Genomic DNA, 19,592 nt, shown 5'->3' with positions numbered 1-19,592 from the left:
AGCGCTGCAGAATGGGTACATGACATCTCGCTCTTTTGAGGTAATCATTTTCACAGTGTGCAACAAAGCATATAACATTAGCAATCACTTTTCAAATTATTTAACTTATTTCTTTGCTCAATTACAGTCACAGTAGATAATCAAATTCTTAAATCAATATTCTGTAGCCACAAATATTATTCAAAATCTTTCCTTCTTCAAGTTTTTTTTTTTTTTTTAGGATTAAGTATAATAATGTATTGCTTAAAACAAGGCTGTTAAGATTATTTTCAGCTAGCTATTTTTCTTCCAAGAAATCTGAGAGAAATACACTTGAAGCGATGGCAGATAATTTCACTTATTGCCAATAGATTTACACTTAAAACTGACTAGTTTTAAGGAGGTGTGTTTTGCAGCGGATTAATGTTATATATGTTAGGAATGGCTTACTTTTAAACGCATTTTTGTGCAACTTAGGTATGTACTCTGTAAGTAATTGTTGCCAAAGGTTTACCATTACACGATGTCAGACAATCTGTCATTATTTAGATGTTTGAATTGACGACTTCTTCATACATTGTGTTGAAAAAAAGAGCAATAAATTATATTTTTGCACAGTAATATTTTCTTTTGTGTATACTTTAAAATTTTACATAAATCTTTTAATAGAATTATCGGCTTGACATTATCGGTTATCGGTTGGAATGAGGAGGAAATTATCGGTTATCGGTATCGGTTGAAAAATGCATTATCGTGCATCACTACTTCAAAAGCAGCAAAGAACAAGGCAGTTTACAGAATAGCCCAGGAAATTCCATCCAGCTTCTGTGATGATGACTGTAGTGACAACAGTTATGATTTGTGGCAGCCAGACAACAACCGAGACATTGGTGCTTAGGTGTACAGTGCCTTGCAAAAGTATTCGGCCCCCTTGAATCTTGCAACCTTTCGCCACATTTCAGGCTTCAAACATAAAGATATGAAATTTAATTTTTTTGTCCAGAATCAACAACAAGTGGGACACAATCGTGAAGTGGAACAACATTTATTGGATAATTTAAACTTTTTTAACAAATAAAAAACTGAAAAGTGGGGCGTGCAATATTATTCGGCCCCTTTACTTTCAGTGCAGCAAACTCACTCCAGAAGTTCAGTGAGGATCTCTGAATGATCCAATGTTGTCCTAAATGACCGATGATGATAAATAGAATCCACCTGTGTGTAATCAAGTCTCCGTATAAATGCACCTGCTCTGTGATAGTCTCAGGGTTCTGTTTAAAGTGCAGAGAGCATTATGGAAACCAAGGAACACACCAGGCAGGTCCGAGATACTGTTGTGGAGAAGTTTAAAGCCGGATTTGGATACAAAAAGTTTTCCCAAGCTTTAAACATCTCAAGGAGCACTGTGCAAGCCATCATATTGAAATGGAAGGAGCATCAGACCACTGCAAATCTACCAAGATCCGGCCGTCCTTCCAAACTTTCTTCTCAAACAAGGAGAAAACTGATCAGAGATGCAGCCAAGAGGCCCATGATCACTCTGGATGAACAGCAGAGACCTACAGCTGAGGTGGGAGAGTCTGTCCATAGGACAACAATCAGTCGTACACTGCACAAATCTGGCCTTTATGGAAGAGTGGCAAGAAGAAAGCCATTTCTCAAAGATATCCATAAAAAGTCTCGTTTAAAGTTTGCCACAAGCCACCTGGGAGACACACCATACATGTGGAAGAAGGTGCTCTGGTCAGATGAAACCAAAATGGAACTTTTTGGCCACAATGCAAAACGATATGTTTGGCGTAAAAGCAACACAGCTCATCACCCTGAACACACCATCCCCACTGTCAAACATGGTGGTGGCAGCATCATGGTTTGGGCCTGCTTTTCTTCAGCAGGGACAGGGAAGATGGTTAAAATTGACGGGAAGAAGGATGCAGGCAAATACAGGAACATTCTGGAAGAAAACCTGTTGGTATCTGCACAAGACCTGAGACTGGGACAGAGATTTATCTTCCAACAGGACAATGATCCAAAACATAAAGCCAAATCTACAATGGAATGGTTCAAAAATAAACGTATCCAGGTGTTAGAATGGCCAAGTCAAAGTCCAGACCTGAATCCAATCGAGAATCTGTGGAAAGAGCTGAAGACTGCTGTTCACAAACACCCTCCAACCAACCTCACTGAGCTCGAGCTGTTTTGCAAGAAAGAATGGGCAAGAATGTCAGTCTCTCGATGTGCAAAACTGATAGAAACATACCCCAAGCGACTTGCAGCTGTAATTGGAGCAAAAGGTGGCGCTACAAAGTATTAACGCAAGGGGGCCGAATAATATTGCACGCCCCACTTTTCAGTTTTTTATTTGTTAAAAAAGTTGAAATTATCCAATAAATGTTGTTCCACTTCACGATTGTGTCCCACTTGTTGTTGATTCTTGACAAAAAATTAAAATTTTATATCTTTATGTTTGAAGCCTGAAATGTGGCGAAAGGTTGCAAGGTTCAAGGGGGCCGAATACTTTTGCAAGGCACTGTAGAAGTCATAACTAGAAGTTTCATTGGTTTTTCTGTCCAGGTCTATACATTGTGCATATAGTGTTTGTTGTTGTTGAATTGTTGAAACATTTATCAAAGCATAACTGGGATCAAGGGATTCTATATTCACGATAAAGTTAATTCATTTTTTAATTGAAAATTTACATTGTTTTATGTTAACTCATTCACTCCCAGCCATTTTCACCGGAGCCCTTCGCTCCCGGCCGTTTTACTGGATTTTGACTGGTTTTGCAAGGCCCACAGAAAATTTTGTTCTATTGCTATATAAACATGGAACCCACCAAAAGAAAGATTAATCTCTTCTTTCAGCAGAAAAAAAAGTTAGTTCATATCTTTTTCCATTCTTTAGAAATAAGCATTAGAAAATAGCTTGGTATGAGCAATTTTCCAATTTCTGATAAAAAAAAAGAGAAATTGAGCTTTTTGTGAAAGCATACATTTCAAACATAACTTTGACTTTAAAACAGCTATTTTTTGCTATAGTTACATCCCAAACATCTGAATAATGTCCTTTTACAAAATAACATAAACAACAAGACAAATAGAGCTTTTGATAGCAAAGTAACAATTAATTTACACATAACTGAGAGATGACGCTGTTGTAGACGCGACAGCCAGGTAAACTTTACCCTCATCGTCGAGCAGACCCCGCAGAGACTCAACGGCATCGTCCGCTGCACCGGTGGTCCCGGTCGTTCTGCTCGGTCGTCCAGCGCCTGGCATTTCCGGGCATCCTCTAGGTTGCTCTCCATTCGGTCGTTTTCCGCCGGCGCCCAGGCCATGCGGCCCGGCCGTTCGTTGCCTTTGAATCGGGTTGCGGGTCTTACCAAACGCGCTATTGCTTTAAAATGGATTTTCATCTTTGTGCTTCGGAGCTAAATGGAATCAGAACCCAGAGATGTCTCTAGTAAAAAATAAAATAAAAGTAAAAGACGTAAAAATACGTCTTTGAGACACTGAAACAATTAAAAATAGAACGTATTTAAACGTTTTTGGGGGCAAATGAGTTAAGTGTGCAGGTGCATGGAGTCCGCTGGCGCGGACATGTCAGTAACTTCATGGGAAAAAAAATATTTTTGAAAAATGAACATTACTTTTATGTCCTTAGAACAATAAAAACACATCAGAAAAAAATCTTGACCAACAATTTCATGCATCAGAGGGTTTATAATTCTGATTAACTACACTGAGGAACAATTTGCCCCCCCCCCCCCCCCCCCCCAAAATGTTTGTTGCATTACAATTAAAAAATAAAGATGATTACAACGAAAAGTTGGGTATGCTGACTCCAAAACTGCTATTTTTTTTTTTTCAACTCAACAAAAGATGTGTTTCTCTGTAGTATTGTAGTGTATACTTGGCACTAGATTTTTGTTTTCTGAGCAGCTGAATAACGATTCATGAAAATGATAACTTTTGATATTTTCATCACAAGATCTCTTTTAAGTATATGCATGGTTAGAGTTGTTCCGGTGCAGGCTTGTTTCTTTGTTGCAGCGGCTCGTGTGTGTATACACCACGTGAGAGCTTGCACCATGTACCAACTGTGTTATTCTGGGTTGTGCGTGGCGTGGAAATAGAAATCGGCGCGTGTAATCCCCTCGCAAAGAGCGCACAGCCCAGCGAGGCCACACTGGGCTCGAACTCGAGGCGGGCTCAGCCCACCTCCTCCTCGCCGCAACCGGACGCACTTGAGAGGAGCTCGAAAGCGCAGTGAGCGCGCGACCTGCTAGCGTTAGCTTGGCGGATTGACTGTCATCCGTGAAGGTGGTCGCGCTCGTTCTCACTGAAAGACCACGGAATGTCTCAACGGACAAATGCGGCGCGCGCCTGAAGATCTTTTAGGAGTCGACAAACTCAGGACGAAACATTAAAAGACGTGGCATCAAGGCTTTGAGCTACAGGTAGGAGACGCTGAGAGTTGGTAAGATAGCAACAGAGAACGTTTCATTTCCGGTTGCGTACCAAAATAAAAGCACAACGAGCCTTGATTTATCCCCCGCGGGAAGGGTTCGGTGGCTAATTTGGCGATAGTGAATGTCCCATAGCCAGTTAATATTCTTTAATACAAGTTTACGGTATGGCTGTATCTTTTTATTTCTATGTAAGACCGTCGTAAACATTTTATTTTGAAGTACGGATTGCCTTTCTTTCGTATCGGTGTATCTTTTGCTGGCAAACTTCACTTGCCTTTCAAAGGAAACGTACCGCTAAATGATAAGGACAAGTGTTTTTTATTTGTACGTTACATAAATTAAATGGCGAATACAATCACGTTACACGAAATAGTCTTTTATATCCACTTAGGAAATGTATAGCATCAAAATGTAGCGTTAGTAGGACAAGGACAGTTCGGATTTAGCCGTGAAATGCTTCTTTTAAATCCAGAAATGCACTAATATTTAATTTGGATAAGGTTGTTACATACTTAAACAGCAATACTTGATTTGATACCGTGGAACATGTCACAGAACAGTGCTTATTGTCGCAGACATTTGAAGCCTTGTGTGGGGCTTACAAATACACTAGTGTCTTCAAAGTTTGTTTTGAGGTGCTCGCACAATGGGGAGGTTATTTCAGGAGGTCTCAAGCCGAGCGCATATCTTACAGTTCAAAGCCCTCAAACGCTCACCCGTGAAATGAACAATAATAGATGATTATTATGATGATGTTGTCAAACAAGTGCCAAGTGATCACTGCTTTTAACCCTTTATGGGCAAGTGACTATTTTTGCTAATTAAAAAATAATAATAAATGCAGTAATAAAGACCTGGTATTTACATACATGGAAAAAATATTTTGGGTTGTGTAGGCCACACTTGTATCCCAATTGTAAATATTGTGGTGTTGCCTACATGACCCAAAATGTGTTGTCCACCACCGCCAGGTCTTAATTACAGTGGTACCTCGCAGGGCTGTCAACAGATTTGCAGGGGTCTGGGGACAAGAGACCATTTTAGGGCCCCCCTACCCCACCCCTGCCACTGGCTTGTCACAACAACATACACAGTACTTTAACGCTTTTCAAGTGATGACAGTGTAAATTGTCAAGTTATTTAATTTGAGATGAACAGTAAAATTTAACAGACCGTAATGTGATGTGACGAAATATAAACAAATAATTTCCATCAATTGTCCCATGTAGGCTACAGTACAATACAACTGAGAGTGCTATGCCTGCCTGCTAAGCAACAAAACAGTATAACTAAACATCCCGTGCCTGCCCCCTCAACATCCCTGGGGTTATCAAGACCTCAAACAGTGATGCGCCTAGATTTTTTGACAGCAAAGTCATTTATATTATCAGTGAAATCCAGTTTTTGAGCAAGCTCACGCTCAGTGGAGAGTATCGTGTTTCCGGCATCCCCAAGGTGCCGCTGTTCCATGCAATATGACCAGCTCGCCCTCCTCCAGCTACAGTCACTGGCAAAGACAGGAAAATGCGTAGCACTTGAGTGTGCCAGAGCGGGGTCAAACCATTCTCTGCTAAGGCGGGGGGTAGCTCGACCTACGATCGCTTCAACACATGATCTTTTCGACATCCGACGTAAAATTGACTCGCCATTTGTTTCTACATCCAATAACATGCTCGAAATATGACGATGTATGGCAGTGCCACAGTTTCTTTGTTTTCCCACAAGACGGATGCTGTGAGAGAAATCAACATGGGTCCCAAGAATCGTGGTGCAGGGGATGAAAAAAGGAAAAAGGTGATGCTTACCATTGAAATGGAGATGGAAATGATCAAAAAATATGAGCGTGGTATATGCGTCCGTGAACTGGCTCGACAATACTGCCGTTAGTTATGGTGTTATGGTGACAATTATTATTATTGTAGCATCGTCAGCTACGTCAGGTTTTTAATAATTTATTTCAGAACTTGTGCAGCACAACACACCTACTGTCCACCGCAGCCGACGCTAACAACAGAACATGAAAAGTGAAAGTAAAAAGTCTAATGCGCCCTTCTTACTTTGTCAAGTCAGCCAATTGGTGCGTTCAGGTACACTATGCGAAACACATCTGCCACATTAGAGCCTGATTCGTTACATTATTACAGGTATTATTATTATTATTATTATTCCGATTTTCATTTATAATTTATTTGTTTTACTCTGTGTAATTGCTTTTCACAATAGTACTAGCAGTATTTATTAAGGATTTAGTGTAGGTTTTCGAGGTGTGGAACGAATAAATGGAATTATAATGTATTCTTATGGTAAAATCTTGCTCTACAAACGACCATTTCGACTTACAAACAAGGTCCTGGAACAAATTAACTTCTTATGTATAGGTACCACTGTATTGTGGCCTACATGACCTAAAATGTGTTGTCCACCACCACCGGGGCACCCATTTACAGGTAGTCCCTGGGTTACGACGTACCCGACTTACATGATTTCGACTTTACGACGCCAGATTCTCGTCCGCCATTTTGTCTCCAGTGTTTTGTTGATGTAAGTATTACCTTATTGTACCTCACAGTATCTTATTTTTTTAGTTTATTTTATTAATATGACTGTATTTGTTTATAAAGTTGACTTTAGTTTTGCGATGTATGCTTTTATTTTGGCGCAGGAAGCGTAGAGCAGGTAGTAATTCCGCACTCGAGTAAGCGTGCACGTACACACAAAGAAGAACGTATTTGCGCACATGAAGAATAATATTATTTATACTCAAGCAAATGTAAAAAAAAGTATTCAGTGAAAAGAATATTCAATTTGAGTAACTACTTTTAATGTCAAAATTTTTTTTTTTTTAAAATAATAATATGATTTTCTCATCACACACGAGGAAGAGTGCATTTGCTCCCACGAAGAAGTCGCGCAGACAAGTGAGAGAGAGGGGAAAGATTACACTTTCGTTCGCTGTTAAGCTAGCACTTAGCTCCAATGTCTTGGCAAGGAAAATACAATGACGTATAATACAGATTTTTTTTCTACGGATAGTTATTTCGAGATTTAGCGGGTATTTAGGGGTATGTAATGGGTTAAATCCGACTTACGCTGAAATTTGGGTTACATCGCCAGTGTTGGAATGGAACTCGTTCAAAACCCGGGGACTACCTGTACACTCTAGTTTTTTTTTTTTTCAAATTGAATTTAAACAGGGAGGTCTGGCTGTGAATGCTTGTTTCAATGTTTCAGTGCCGTTGACACCGCTAGACGTCCAATCAATTTTGAGTGGGAGGGTTGGCATCTGCCATCCGGTCCCTGTTAAAATAGATTGGACGTGTAGTGCTGTCAATGGCAGCCAATGAGTTGAATCAGTGCCCAATAAAGGGTTAATAATTAAGCATTAATAACAATGTTGTGAAGTTGTTTCTGACAGAGTGCAATGAATCAAGAGAAATCAACCCACTGAAATAACTGCAAACAAACCTGCCTCGAGCTTTTCGGCCAAATAAGTCCACACGCCCAACGCAAACAATTCCCACTGCTTTTACTGACTTTGCTCTGTTCAAAAATAAAATCTTGCACATTCGAAATGCTGACTGTTAATGTTTACTGAATGTTCCCAGTGTTTATTTGGCCAGACAGGCCAGCTACGTATTCCTGAACGGTGAACACAGGCCAGCTTGTGCATGGAGCGACTATTCAATGGGGTTTTTGTGACATTATGAAAGAACCCAACACAAAGGTAGAGAGATTTTTCTTGTCAAATATAGCAGGGGCCAACAGCTTTAATGAGATTACAGTTAACTGGATTGAAGGATGTCTTGTGACAGCACAAAGTGTTTGTCTTCTTGGACAATGAGGAGAGGTGGAAACCTTTCACTGAACATTAGTGTCAAGCGTGTTTGACCACGCAGAATGGCATTTGGAACTCAACAGGCCATTTATCACAATGATGGTGTCATTACATAAATGCGTGGAAAAGAATATGTGCTGCATATAAAATGAAGCAAGGACGTGTTTCTCCTACTTCTTAGCTTATTCGCTGCCATTGAAGGCAATAGACAACCAAACCATGGGGGCCAAATAAGGGGCTGGCAGGGGTTTGAAATTTGGCACTGGCCTTCTTCCTGTGCTTGTGAGAGTTTTTTCTCTGGGCTTCCCTCATAAACCAATATTGTGCATGATTCATTAAAGACTATGAATCATCCATCTGTGCGAATGTGAATGTTTGTCTTTATGAGCCCTCTGATTGAAGACATAGTCAGACCATTTTACTTCAAAATTACTTAACTGAACATTTCAATGCAGCATTTATGTTGCTATGCTACTTGCTCATAGAGATGAATTTTACAGAAATATTGATCGGAAAATAGGCCAACTTTTGCCCTTGCTTGTCAGTTCAAATGCCCTGCAGTATGTTTATTTTCCACACTCCTAACCTGACTTGCTGGTTCTGTTGTTCATCCGTCCACAAAGCATTAGCGGAAGAGAGAAAAGTAAAACAGGCAATCAAGCAAATGTTTTAATACTTTCTGTCCATTATAGTGTAATCCAAATGTGGGAACCTTTTTGACCGAGAGAGCCAAAACACCCAACGTATTTAAAAAAAAAAAAATTAAAAAAAACATGTTGACATGTCTTCAGCAAACTGTTTGCGGGCTTTCTTGTGTACTGTCTTCAGAACAGGCTTCCTCCTGGGGTGACGGCCATGCACACCAATTTGATGTAGAGTGCGGCATATGGTCTGAGCACTAACAGCCCCCCCCCACCCACACACACCTCTTCAATCTCTGCAGCAATACTGACAGCACTCCTGTAACGAGTCACATGACATTTTGGAGGAAAAGTAACATGCAGTACTCAATTTGGACATTTACAGTGTATCACAAAAGTGAGTACACCCCTCGCATTTCTGCAGATATTTAAGTATATCTTTTCATGGGACAACACTGACAAAATGACACTTTGACGCGATGAAAAGTCGTCTGTGTGCAGCTTTTAGAATAGAGTTAATTTATTTTCCCCACAAAATATAGCCATTAATATCTAAACCCCTAGTAACAAAAGTGAGTACACCGCATGGGAACTACGTACATCCCTAAATGTCCAAATTGAGTACTGCTTGTCATTTTCCCTCCAAAATGTCATGTGACTCGTTACAGGAATGCTGTCAGGATTAAGGAACACATTTGTTGGTGATTTTATGCAGAAATGTTAAAAATTCCAAAAGATTCAGATACTTTTTCATTCCACTGTACGCTTAAAGGTCCAAGAAAAATGTTTGAATCTACCATCAGCTCATCACAGCTCGTTCATGTCAGATGCACTCATCGAAGGAGTCAAATATGGCTCGCGAGACATAGGTTCCCAACGCCTGGTCTAATCTAATCAATGGGTAGAAAAATCGCATAAAAGATACATACATGCCCTGAGTGCAACATTTTATGAATGCTGGCTTAATTGAGATGTTGTAAACTAACATGAAGTCATGCCTTAAGACTAAACCTGAACAAAGCTGTGTCCTGTTGCGTGTTTTTTTTTTTTTAACGAATTTGCTAAACTTACAACTGTGACAACATCCCTGTTCATAACTCCAGTCGTGTGCCACAGTCATTTACGTGACTTCCTTATATTTTTCAAAACCGTGTGGATGTTTTCTCCTTCATTTCACTAGGATGTTACACTAAGCCACTTCCTGTTGAGGAAGTTGAAAACAAACACAGCCCCCTTTTGAGCATTGTTTTCAAATCAGTTAGAACAACTTAACTACTTGCTTGAAATGTCTACAAACGCTTCTCTTATCTAATGACAAAAGGCCCTTTACACCAACCAGCCGCCTTTTGTGAACCCTTTGTGATGGCAGATAACCAGTCAGATGGATGCTTCAGATTCAGGAAGCCAAGTTGTTTGAACAAGCCAGCGGCTGACGTGAAGCTTCTGCCCAATTAGAGATAATCCATAGGAAAGCGCATGCGAGAGCCTCTTTCCATCAGCACCTGTAATTATTTGGGGCAGGTGCTAACAACCACTGTTCTGTTCTCCCACGGGGACATTATGGTAGAGAACAGTGGTGTGTGTGGGTGGGGGGTGTTTACACACAGCTACAGGTTCATTTCAATCATGGCTCTGAAAGCACAGGCTACTGTATTCATATCCTATTTTAACTAGGGGTGGCAACCTCTGGGTAACTCACGATTGGATACAAATTGCAATACAACAATTATCAATACATAGGTCAGGAAATTAACCTACAATGTAACTTTTAAAGAGAAAAACAAGGTACTGTATTTCTGAATGGAAAAATAAATATTTTTTGTAGTAACGAGTGCTTACAATGTCAGATGTTTTTTTTTTTTTTTTTTTTAACAATTGTATGATTTTCTCATCACAATGCCATCTATATTAACTGTTATAAATATTCTGTACCTGTTACATTACCGTATCAGGCCAAAGAAATACACAAAAATCATCAAATTATGACTAGAAAAATCTTCAGAAATGAAATGCCACCCCTGCAAACAATATGAGTGCTCTCTATTGGAGAAAACATTTCCTACTATTAAATAAAAAAGATCATATCTCCAGTTTTCCGTGGCCAATCGTTGCCCCTCAAAAATTGTGAGAGAGGTTGAAAACTGAAATAATTCCCAATAATGTTGACATGTATTAGTTTTTTTTTTTTTTTAAAGACACCAAGTGATTGAACAGGACGGTGTGATCATATGACATCCGACTGCAAGCTTGTGTGTGGTCATGTGACTGTATGGTACGCCTTTTCGGTGTAATGTAGTGATGTCATTATTGTTGTTACGTCTCTGGTGAGACTTGTAGAGCCAAGAGGAAAATGTAACGACTCGAGTATAGGCCATAGTAGCGGAGTAAGAGCAGTGTTTCTTCACAAATCTAATCAAGTAAAAATAAATCAATGTATTTATTCAGATTTAGCATTGGAAAGAGATCCATGTAAGACATTTCCCCCCCCTCTATATCCCCCTAAAGTATAATTTATTTATATTTTAATAAATGGTTGTTGAGCACTTCCAATGTAATAATTATGATAAGTTTTAAACATGTTACTGTCCCATCGAATTATTTTTAAACAAGAATAATATAGAAAAATGCTTGTCTTTATTAAATGCTTCATTGAGTGAGTCCACTCAAATCCGCTCACGCTGCTCACTTACACACACACAATGAGTTGCCACAGCACACTATCACTAGTGTTTAACAAGCTAAACGATGATTGACACATGTGGCACCTTGAAGTTAGCGCTCCCAAGCTTCTCTGGCAAGATCAACGCTTAACACATGTCAATCATCGTTAACTTTAACATGCAAACTCAGTCTCAGGCTGCCTGCTGAGCAAGAAAAGCAGCAGGAGGGAGTTTTACAGGTTGTTATAACTTTGTCCACGAAGTATCGATGAAGTGATAAGAAGAATCATACAAGCTCATCTACGTCTCTTCTCTGTCTTGCTGAATCCATTTTTGGAGATTCCATGAGTTCCTCTGCTTTAATTTTGCAGTTTTAACTTAGTCGACACACTGCTTACTTAAACCGTAATTAATGTTGTTTTTTTCTGAACCAGACGTTCGAGGCAGACATTGTCCAAGATGGCGCCGCCCATATTTTGCTCTGGAAACCTGTCTGTAAAATACCATCTTTTTGGTTCTCTTTAAAGAAGAAGAAAATAAGTTTTGTAAACATTGTAACATGATGATGGAGGATTTAATGAAACAAAAAGAAGGAACTAAGAGTAATTATTTTTTCATTTTTTTCACCTTTAATTTGGACATTGAAATTTCAGCAATCCGTTTTCTATTATGCTTACATCCTTTATTATGGTTGCAGGTGACATTGGGTAAGCTTCACCCTGGCTGGGCTTGGTCACCTGTCACTGTACAAATTACTGTATAACTGTATAGACTAATCATTAAGACAGTTGATTTTGTGTCAGAATTTACTTACCGATATATTTTGAACAGTTCATTATGCTTTCCACCTTTGAGTCACAGTTCCATTTGGGAATAAAAACATTAAAGCATGGTGTTGTCATTTGCCATGTTTCATTGTGGGTGTTCTTTTAGTGATGTGTTTATGTGCCAAACCATATACTTCATAATGTATTGACGGGACACGGGGCGCAGGGCCGATTCATAGGGGGCCTATCTCCGTCAAAGCTGACCGAGTGGAAACGCAGACAAAGAGCTTTTTCCATTGAAAATTCTTGTGAATAAATGCTTAAATTCCTGAATTCTTTATAGATAGGGACGTAAAACAGTCTCGATTCTTGGTTAAAAGGGGAAAAAAACGTGCAGTTAGCATTTATTATACGTAAATATTGCAAACTATGCTGCTAGTTGGTTATCAAATTAGCGGCCGCCATATGTAAACAAATTGTGTTATACTTATATAGCGCTTTTCCACCTTTCAAGGCGCTCAAAGCGCCATATATCTACTGGTGACGCAGCACCAGGAGCAACGTGGGGTTCAGTATCTTGCTCAAGGACAGTTAGACGAGTTCATCAGGGCGGAGAATCGAACCCACAACCTCTGGTTTGGGGGACAACTACTCTACCACTGAGCCACACCACCCTAAACAAAGAGCTTTTTCCGTTAAATTCTTGTGAATAAATGCTTAAATCCCTGAATTCTTTATAGATATGGACGTAAAACAGTCTCGATTCTTGGTTAAAAGGAAAAAAAACTTGCAGTTAGCATTTACTTTATGTAAATATTGCGAACTACGCTGCTAGTCAGTAAGCAAATTAGCGGCCGCCATATCACAAACTGCTTTTTCTGTTGAAAATTATTGTGAATAAATGCTTAAATCCCTGTATTCTTTATAGATATGGTTATGAAACAGTTTCGATTCTTGGTTAAAAGCAAAAAAAATGGGCAGTTAGCGGTCATTTAACGTAAATATTGCGAAGTATAATGCCAGTGCTGTAGCTGCTAATTTCTCCCATTGATTTTTTTCACAACGTTTCAAAATGCATGCATGGTACGAAAAATATAATAATTACCTCGAATCCTCGAACAAGTCACTCCTGAGACAATCCTTCCTGTGTGTATGCAGTACAGCTTTCGTACGTTTTCAACCTGAATCCGGCGTTAGATCGCTGCATGTGACCGACTGCGAATAAATGGAGTGGAGTGTGGGACGGCCCCCTTCGGGAAGCCGTGACGCAGTGAATGGGGAATGTATCATGTCAATACATTATGAAGTCTATGGCCAAACATGCCATAGCCATTTTCCTGTCTTGCTTTTGGGAAATTATTATGTGTTTTTGCTAAATTTAGTTTGGCTTCAATGTTTTTCATCTGATGGAAAGGGCATACTTTTTGATAGTAGCCTGTAGCCCAAGATATATGAAGAATATATTAGATGTGTGTAGGTTATAAGCAAAAACTCCTGCAGCTCCTTCAATGTTTCTATACTGCAGATCAGAAACCACCTGTTTTTACAGGATGAAGGCCTGTGAAGTTGCCGCTCAAGTAGTTGTTGTTCTTCTTTTTGCAGCAACTTTGAAGTCCAACTCCTTTGATATTTTTGAACCGATTGTCTTGAAACTTGGTAGCTACGTAGCGTGGGCCAGAATCTATTGATCCTCTGAGCCTGAATTTTGTATCATGGGTGATTAATTAATTCCAGAATTATTGTTTCCAGTGTTGCCTTTAGGTTACGAGTTAGCAAGTAGAAAGCCTTCAGCCTGTAGTGTGCAGCAGCACACTCATGCTTGTTCGTTTTGCTGAATAGAGGATTTAATTGTAGCATACAGTAGGATCTTCAGCATTGCATCACTGCTGTGTTGATTCTAAAGACAGAGTCCACGTGTTTGCCCTAGAAACCTGTAGTTCAGGACTGTGAAAAGTGTACCTGCAGACAAAAAACAAACACGAGTGGATGAGAGAGCGGGAGGCCACTGTGTACTCATATGCGTGTTTGTGTGTCAAGGGCCAGGAGTATGACTGAGCAGCAGGAGCACGCCGAAGAACCAGGCCTGCTCCCCGCACAAGACGTGGACGCCTCCAAAGACGAAGACGCGCACGGACACCTCAGGCAATTTCTGTACACACACACACACACACACACACACACACACACACACACACACTGGCTAGCAAACGCAGAAGCGTTTCCCAACGCACCATCTGCATCCTGTGTGTGCGCTCACAGGCTTCAGCTGCAGGAGATTTCTTTTCATAGTGCTGATTTGTAGGCCAACTTGATGTCCAGCAATGCTAACACAGTAAACACATAAGCCATCATTACCAACTTGAGCTGATAGACATGAACAGCTATAACATAACTGCATTACCCACCTTTACACAAGAAATAAGAAATTAATGTTCATTTTTATTCAAAATTTTGGAGATACAATGTATATATATATATATATATTTTTTTTTTTACTGTAGTTGGCGTTTGCATCAATTCATAGCCTATTCATAGCTAAGCAGAAACTAATGGGGCACAGGACTTAATGGCGGACGAGGCACGGGCGTCGGAAAGTCAAAACGTATGAGGTCGAGGACATCATAACCTGAGGCTTCCCTGTATGACGCAATGGTTTCTGATATTCGGGTTGCCTTTTTGGTCAATTCATGTTGTTATCATCATTGTATAATTTCAAACTCAATGGTGGATAGATAGGGAGAATTAATTCATGAAGCGAATCCATCCTTAAGCAACTGCTAATATTAAAGGGTATTACAACACCTGGGGAAATGCTAATATTCCATCATTTATCCAAAAACGCATGCCTTTTGGATTCATATGATGCCACTTCGTGTAATTACACACATCGCAACACCAAGAAAATGATAGAAATTTGGATCGATTGTCAAGTTAAAACGACCGGCGCCCGAGATCCCGGAAATCTAGCATATTGTGTGCGTGACGTCACAACTACGAAACACCCGGCTCAGTGCTTAGTACTGAATGGCGGCGATGTTGGCGGACAATTTTGTTTCTAGTTGCAGCGACGAATCCGATGTAACGAACGTTCTTTTAATGGTAACGAGGAGAGTTATGAACCTTTCTTTGGTGTTTTGGGTTATCATATTGAGCCCAAACGAAAGCCAATACAGCCTAATGAAAGGATCATTGAGGGGAGCGATCACATTGATGAAACACCGGCAACAGATAGTGTGGGAAACACCGAATGGTTTGTTTTGCATTTCTTTTTGTGAAGCTGATACACCGTGACCGCAAAATAAAGTAATGTATAGAATAGTTATCATTTATTGTGCTATAATAGGTTTTCGCTCTCCCAACAGACACAAATATGAATGGGATTAGAGGATTTGTTCTATATATTTTACGAGCGATAATTTATACACGTGTCCAGTCCTATATCCAATGTGTGATATGTTTTTTATTATTAATGAGTACTCACTCTGGCCATTTGGAGCTTGGCTGCTCTCCTCCTTTGCTTAGCCTGGGGTGGTCTCATCAGCCAGTCATCGTGCTCTTTCTTGATATCCCGAGACATTTAGGTGGCTGCTGCGCGTGTATGGTGGGCACCGCATCTGCTTTCAGCAGCAATTTCTTAGCAAAACCTGATTTCATTTGTCCATAGTTCGAATAGCTTTCAGGTGTAAAATGCGCACCACACAAAACCGTGCCGGAGGCTGGGTCTTGAAAATTACCCCTCTTACCACGGACGAACTTTACTCATTGTCTGCGTAGTCCAGCTCTTTTTCTCGCGTTCGGGAACTCAAGGGTACTACATTGCGACAAACGCCTATTTGTACACCACAAAGCATGACAGGTTTGAACCATTTTAGCGATTTTTTTGATAAAACACGAACGCAACTCTCTCGTCGATAAACAACGATGGCACCTGCCTCGACCTTTTGTTTCCTGTCTGTGACGTCAAAGCCCCATTCGGCTGTTTCCGGAATACTTTCGGAAATGTTCGCAATTTTCCATCTATTTTCGATAATTGCTCATGAATGTGATTTATTTTTTTGTTAACTTTATTAATATTTGTTATCTTGCCAAGTAACGGTTCTATTGATATCTCACAGCCCCTTAGTATTATAATTCTCTTTAAGTCCTTCAAACAAAAACAGCTTAATCAAAATGGCAGTCAAGAATAGGTCAAAACTGGGTGGAAATTCATAAAAGCTCATAATTTGTTTTAAATGATGAGCTACGTTTATAAAATGAATGAAGTTATACTGTTTTACTCAAATTCTAGGATTTTTTTTAACCGGATAATTTTTAGTTTCTGTGACGTCACACAATAATTCGAATTAGCCCGAGTGAATAAATAAATGAAGGAAAGCGAAGGTAGTGAATTTTAAATCTGATAAATCGGATCAGTCGGGTATTGCCTGCTCCGGGTGGGGATCCCGTCTTGCCCTGGGCTTAGTGGGCCGTGGGGGTCCCGCTATGTGTCGTCTCTGTTGGGGGGCTGTGGCGGTGGGCCGGGTGGGCGGGCCAGCCTTTGTGGTGGTGGTCGTGGGGGGCAGCGGCGCGTCCCCTCATCCCATCCCTGAAGGCCGGTTCATGGAGTTGCGGATGGTCCGGGGGACCACCCTGGATCCCAGGGGGATGACGGCGGCCCCCTTACTGGTGCTGAGGGAGGAGGGATGGACTGTGCTGGCTCGCCCGCCCCCCACACACTCGAGAAACTCTGTGTCAGGATTAGCAATCAGTTAGCATAGAATAGGATGCCAGCATATGTACGCTTACAAGGGATTTACACAAATCCTGGGTTCTACCCCTCCTAATAACTTCATAACTTCATAACTTTCTGATCCCCCCATCCCTTCTTTCTCCTTGGTCATCGCGCCCCCCAGGTGTCAACCGGAAATACAACTACCTAACAATAGCACCAACATATTCATAGTTAGTGTAGGCTTTCTATATATTTCTTGCTGTTGTTTGTGCTTCTTCTGTCTCTCTCTCCTATTCTCTTTTTTTTCTGTCCACCCACAACATCTTCCTGTTTGCTACTTTCTCCTAATAAATGAGGCACATTGAATGAACACAATGGGAGTATGGCATACTCCCATGTGATACATTAAAACTGTTCAGACCAATCGGACACTCAGATTCCCTTTCTCAGAGTCAAGCAGCTGAACAGGACAGGTAAAAAAAATAAATACGAAACAGCACTTGGGATTCTGGCGGTTACTTTGACATGGCAGCACAAAGAACCCGCAATTCAATTCAACACCAATAACAATTGGTAGCCAAGACAGATACATACTTTAAAATGAAGATAGTAAATAAAGATACACGATAATATCGGTCACCGATAATTATCGGCCGATAATGGCAATTATGACGTCACACAGATAATCCAGATAATAAAAAAATTCTACCGATAATGCAATCCGATAATTATATACTTGATTTTGCCTCCAAATGTGCTCAACCGAAGAATTCAGCACGCCGCCTCCTCAACCCCTCCCCTCTCTGAAGCCCCTGAGGGAGGAGGGGTTGAGGAGGCGGAGTTACAAGACAAGAAGTAGTTGAATATTATGGCGGCTGTTACTAAAAAAACGACGCTCTCGCCATCTGCGAAACATGTACCGTACAAGTTCCACGAGGCAGAAAGAACGCGTCCTCATTCAAAACCACTAACCCAGCAGCCATTTAAAACTGCATCACAAAGAATTTTGGAACATATAAGAGGCTGCTGCTAGCAGGAATGCTAAAGCTATTGTAAACACTAAGCTAAACTACAGGGCTTGTGACGATACAGAGTCGGGCTGTTTGGGAATGCAGCCCAAGGCGGGTGGTAAATTCCGACGGAGCCCGCCGCTTTGGCCAGTCCGGCAGGCCGCCGCCGCTTCGCCATAGGCGGGGCGGGCCGAGCCCGGTTCCCCGGCCTCTGGACCTCCGGCGAACACCCCGGTTTCTCGAGCGTTCCCCCACGGCGTGCGAGCAGAGCCAGGACCCGAATACGCCGCGGCGAACCGGCCGGGGCGGGCGGGCGGGCGGATTATCCGGTACGAATGTAGCTGCCGCCGAGATGAGACACAGTTTTTTTTTTTTTAACCTTAATGACACGAGAACCAAAGCCCTAGATAAAAGAAATAATGCAGTTTATACGACCACCATTCTTCATGAAAAAGTGATGTCCGGTAAGCAAGCTTATCATGACGGCACAGTGGTTATAAGATAATTTAAACATGGAGAAAACGAAGTCAGCCAGTCAATAATGCATTCAGAATGTGAAATGACGAGCGGTCAGATGACTTTGTAACGCTGCCTTTATTTTCGGCTTAATAAAACTCAGGCACAAAACAACACGCACACGGATGCGAGCGCAAACTCCGTCCACTCTGTAAGTAAGTAATTGTTGCCAAAGGTTTACCATTACACGATGTCAGACAATCTGTCATTATTTAGATGTTTGAATTGACGACTTGTTCATACATTGTGTTGAAAAAAAGAGCAATAAATTATATTTTTGCACATTAATATTTTCTTTTGTGTATACTTTAAAATTTTACATAAATCTTTTAATAGAATTGTTGGCTTGACATTATCGGTTATCGGTTGGAATGAGGAGGAAATTATCGGTTATCGGTATCGGTTGAAAAATGCATTATCGTGCATCACTAATAGTAAACACTTGTATAATAAGTTATTAAAGACCAAATGTGAAGTAATTTCATAACATGCCAAATAGGGTCACAATTAAAGTAATTAAACATTGCCCAACAAATAAAGCATGAAAAAAAATATATATATGTTGTATATTTGACAAAATAATCGCGTTTCCGAAGTTCCAGCCTGAAAGGGGACGAACCCGGAAGTGATACATCACACCGAGAACAGCGATGGCAGCGCTCCATACGGCCGCCATACAAAGCCCTTCAAACAATGATTCAAACGGCGATATAAGTGATAGATCGAGCGCAAGGGAGGAAATTTTTTGAAGAGTTGGAGGAAGAAGAGGAGGTTGGAATTTTATGTTGGACCTAACATGTATTAGTCAGACGCTAATCAGGATGCAAACAATGTGCCTGGACTACCTGACATGGAATGGAGACAAGACCCATCGAGATTACAAGATTGGTAAGATATAGGCTGTTATTATTTTCATGATTTGAAGATGCAGGCATTTGCACATAATTTTATGTTTTTGTCTATCTGATGACATTGTTTAAAAAAATAATAATCAGACTTCAT

At 40.6% G+C, this 19,592-nt stretch overlaps 1 protein-coding gene across 4 annotated transcripts in view; it reads left to right on the top strand.

Moving 5' to 3' along the window:
- Nucleotides 1–19,592, top strand: part of gramd2aa (GRAM domain containing 2Aa) — a 71,935-nt gene that overhangs the window by 4,273 nt on the left and 48,070 nt on the right. For 2 of the 4 annotated variants that reach the window (XM_057834285.1, XM_057834261.1), the window contains exon 2: nucleotides 14,391–14,504. In XM_057834285.1, coding sequence (XP_057690268.1) covers nucleotides 14,391–14,504 — 114 coding nt within the window. Of the gene's footprint in view, nucleotides 1–3,965; nucleotides 4,459–14,390; nucleotides 14,505–19,592 lie in introns of those variants that run through there. The other 2 variants (XM_057834279.1, XM_057834271.1) reach the window with 2 other exon arrangements.

The sequence above is a fragment of the Corythoichthys intestinalis genome, chromosome 1, assembly GCF_030265065.1.
Source record: "Corythoichthys intestinalis isolate RoL2023-P3 chromosome 1, ASM3026506v1, whole genome shotgun sequence".
NCBI lineage: Eukaryota > Metazoa > Chordata > Actinopteri > Syngnathiformes > Syngnathidae > Corythoichthys > Corythoichthys intestinalis.
Note: the sequence above shows the minus strand (reverse complement) of the source record. Positions and strands in the feature narration are given on the sequence as shown.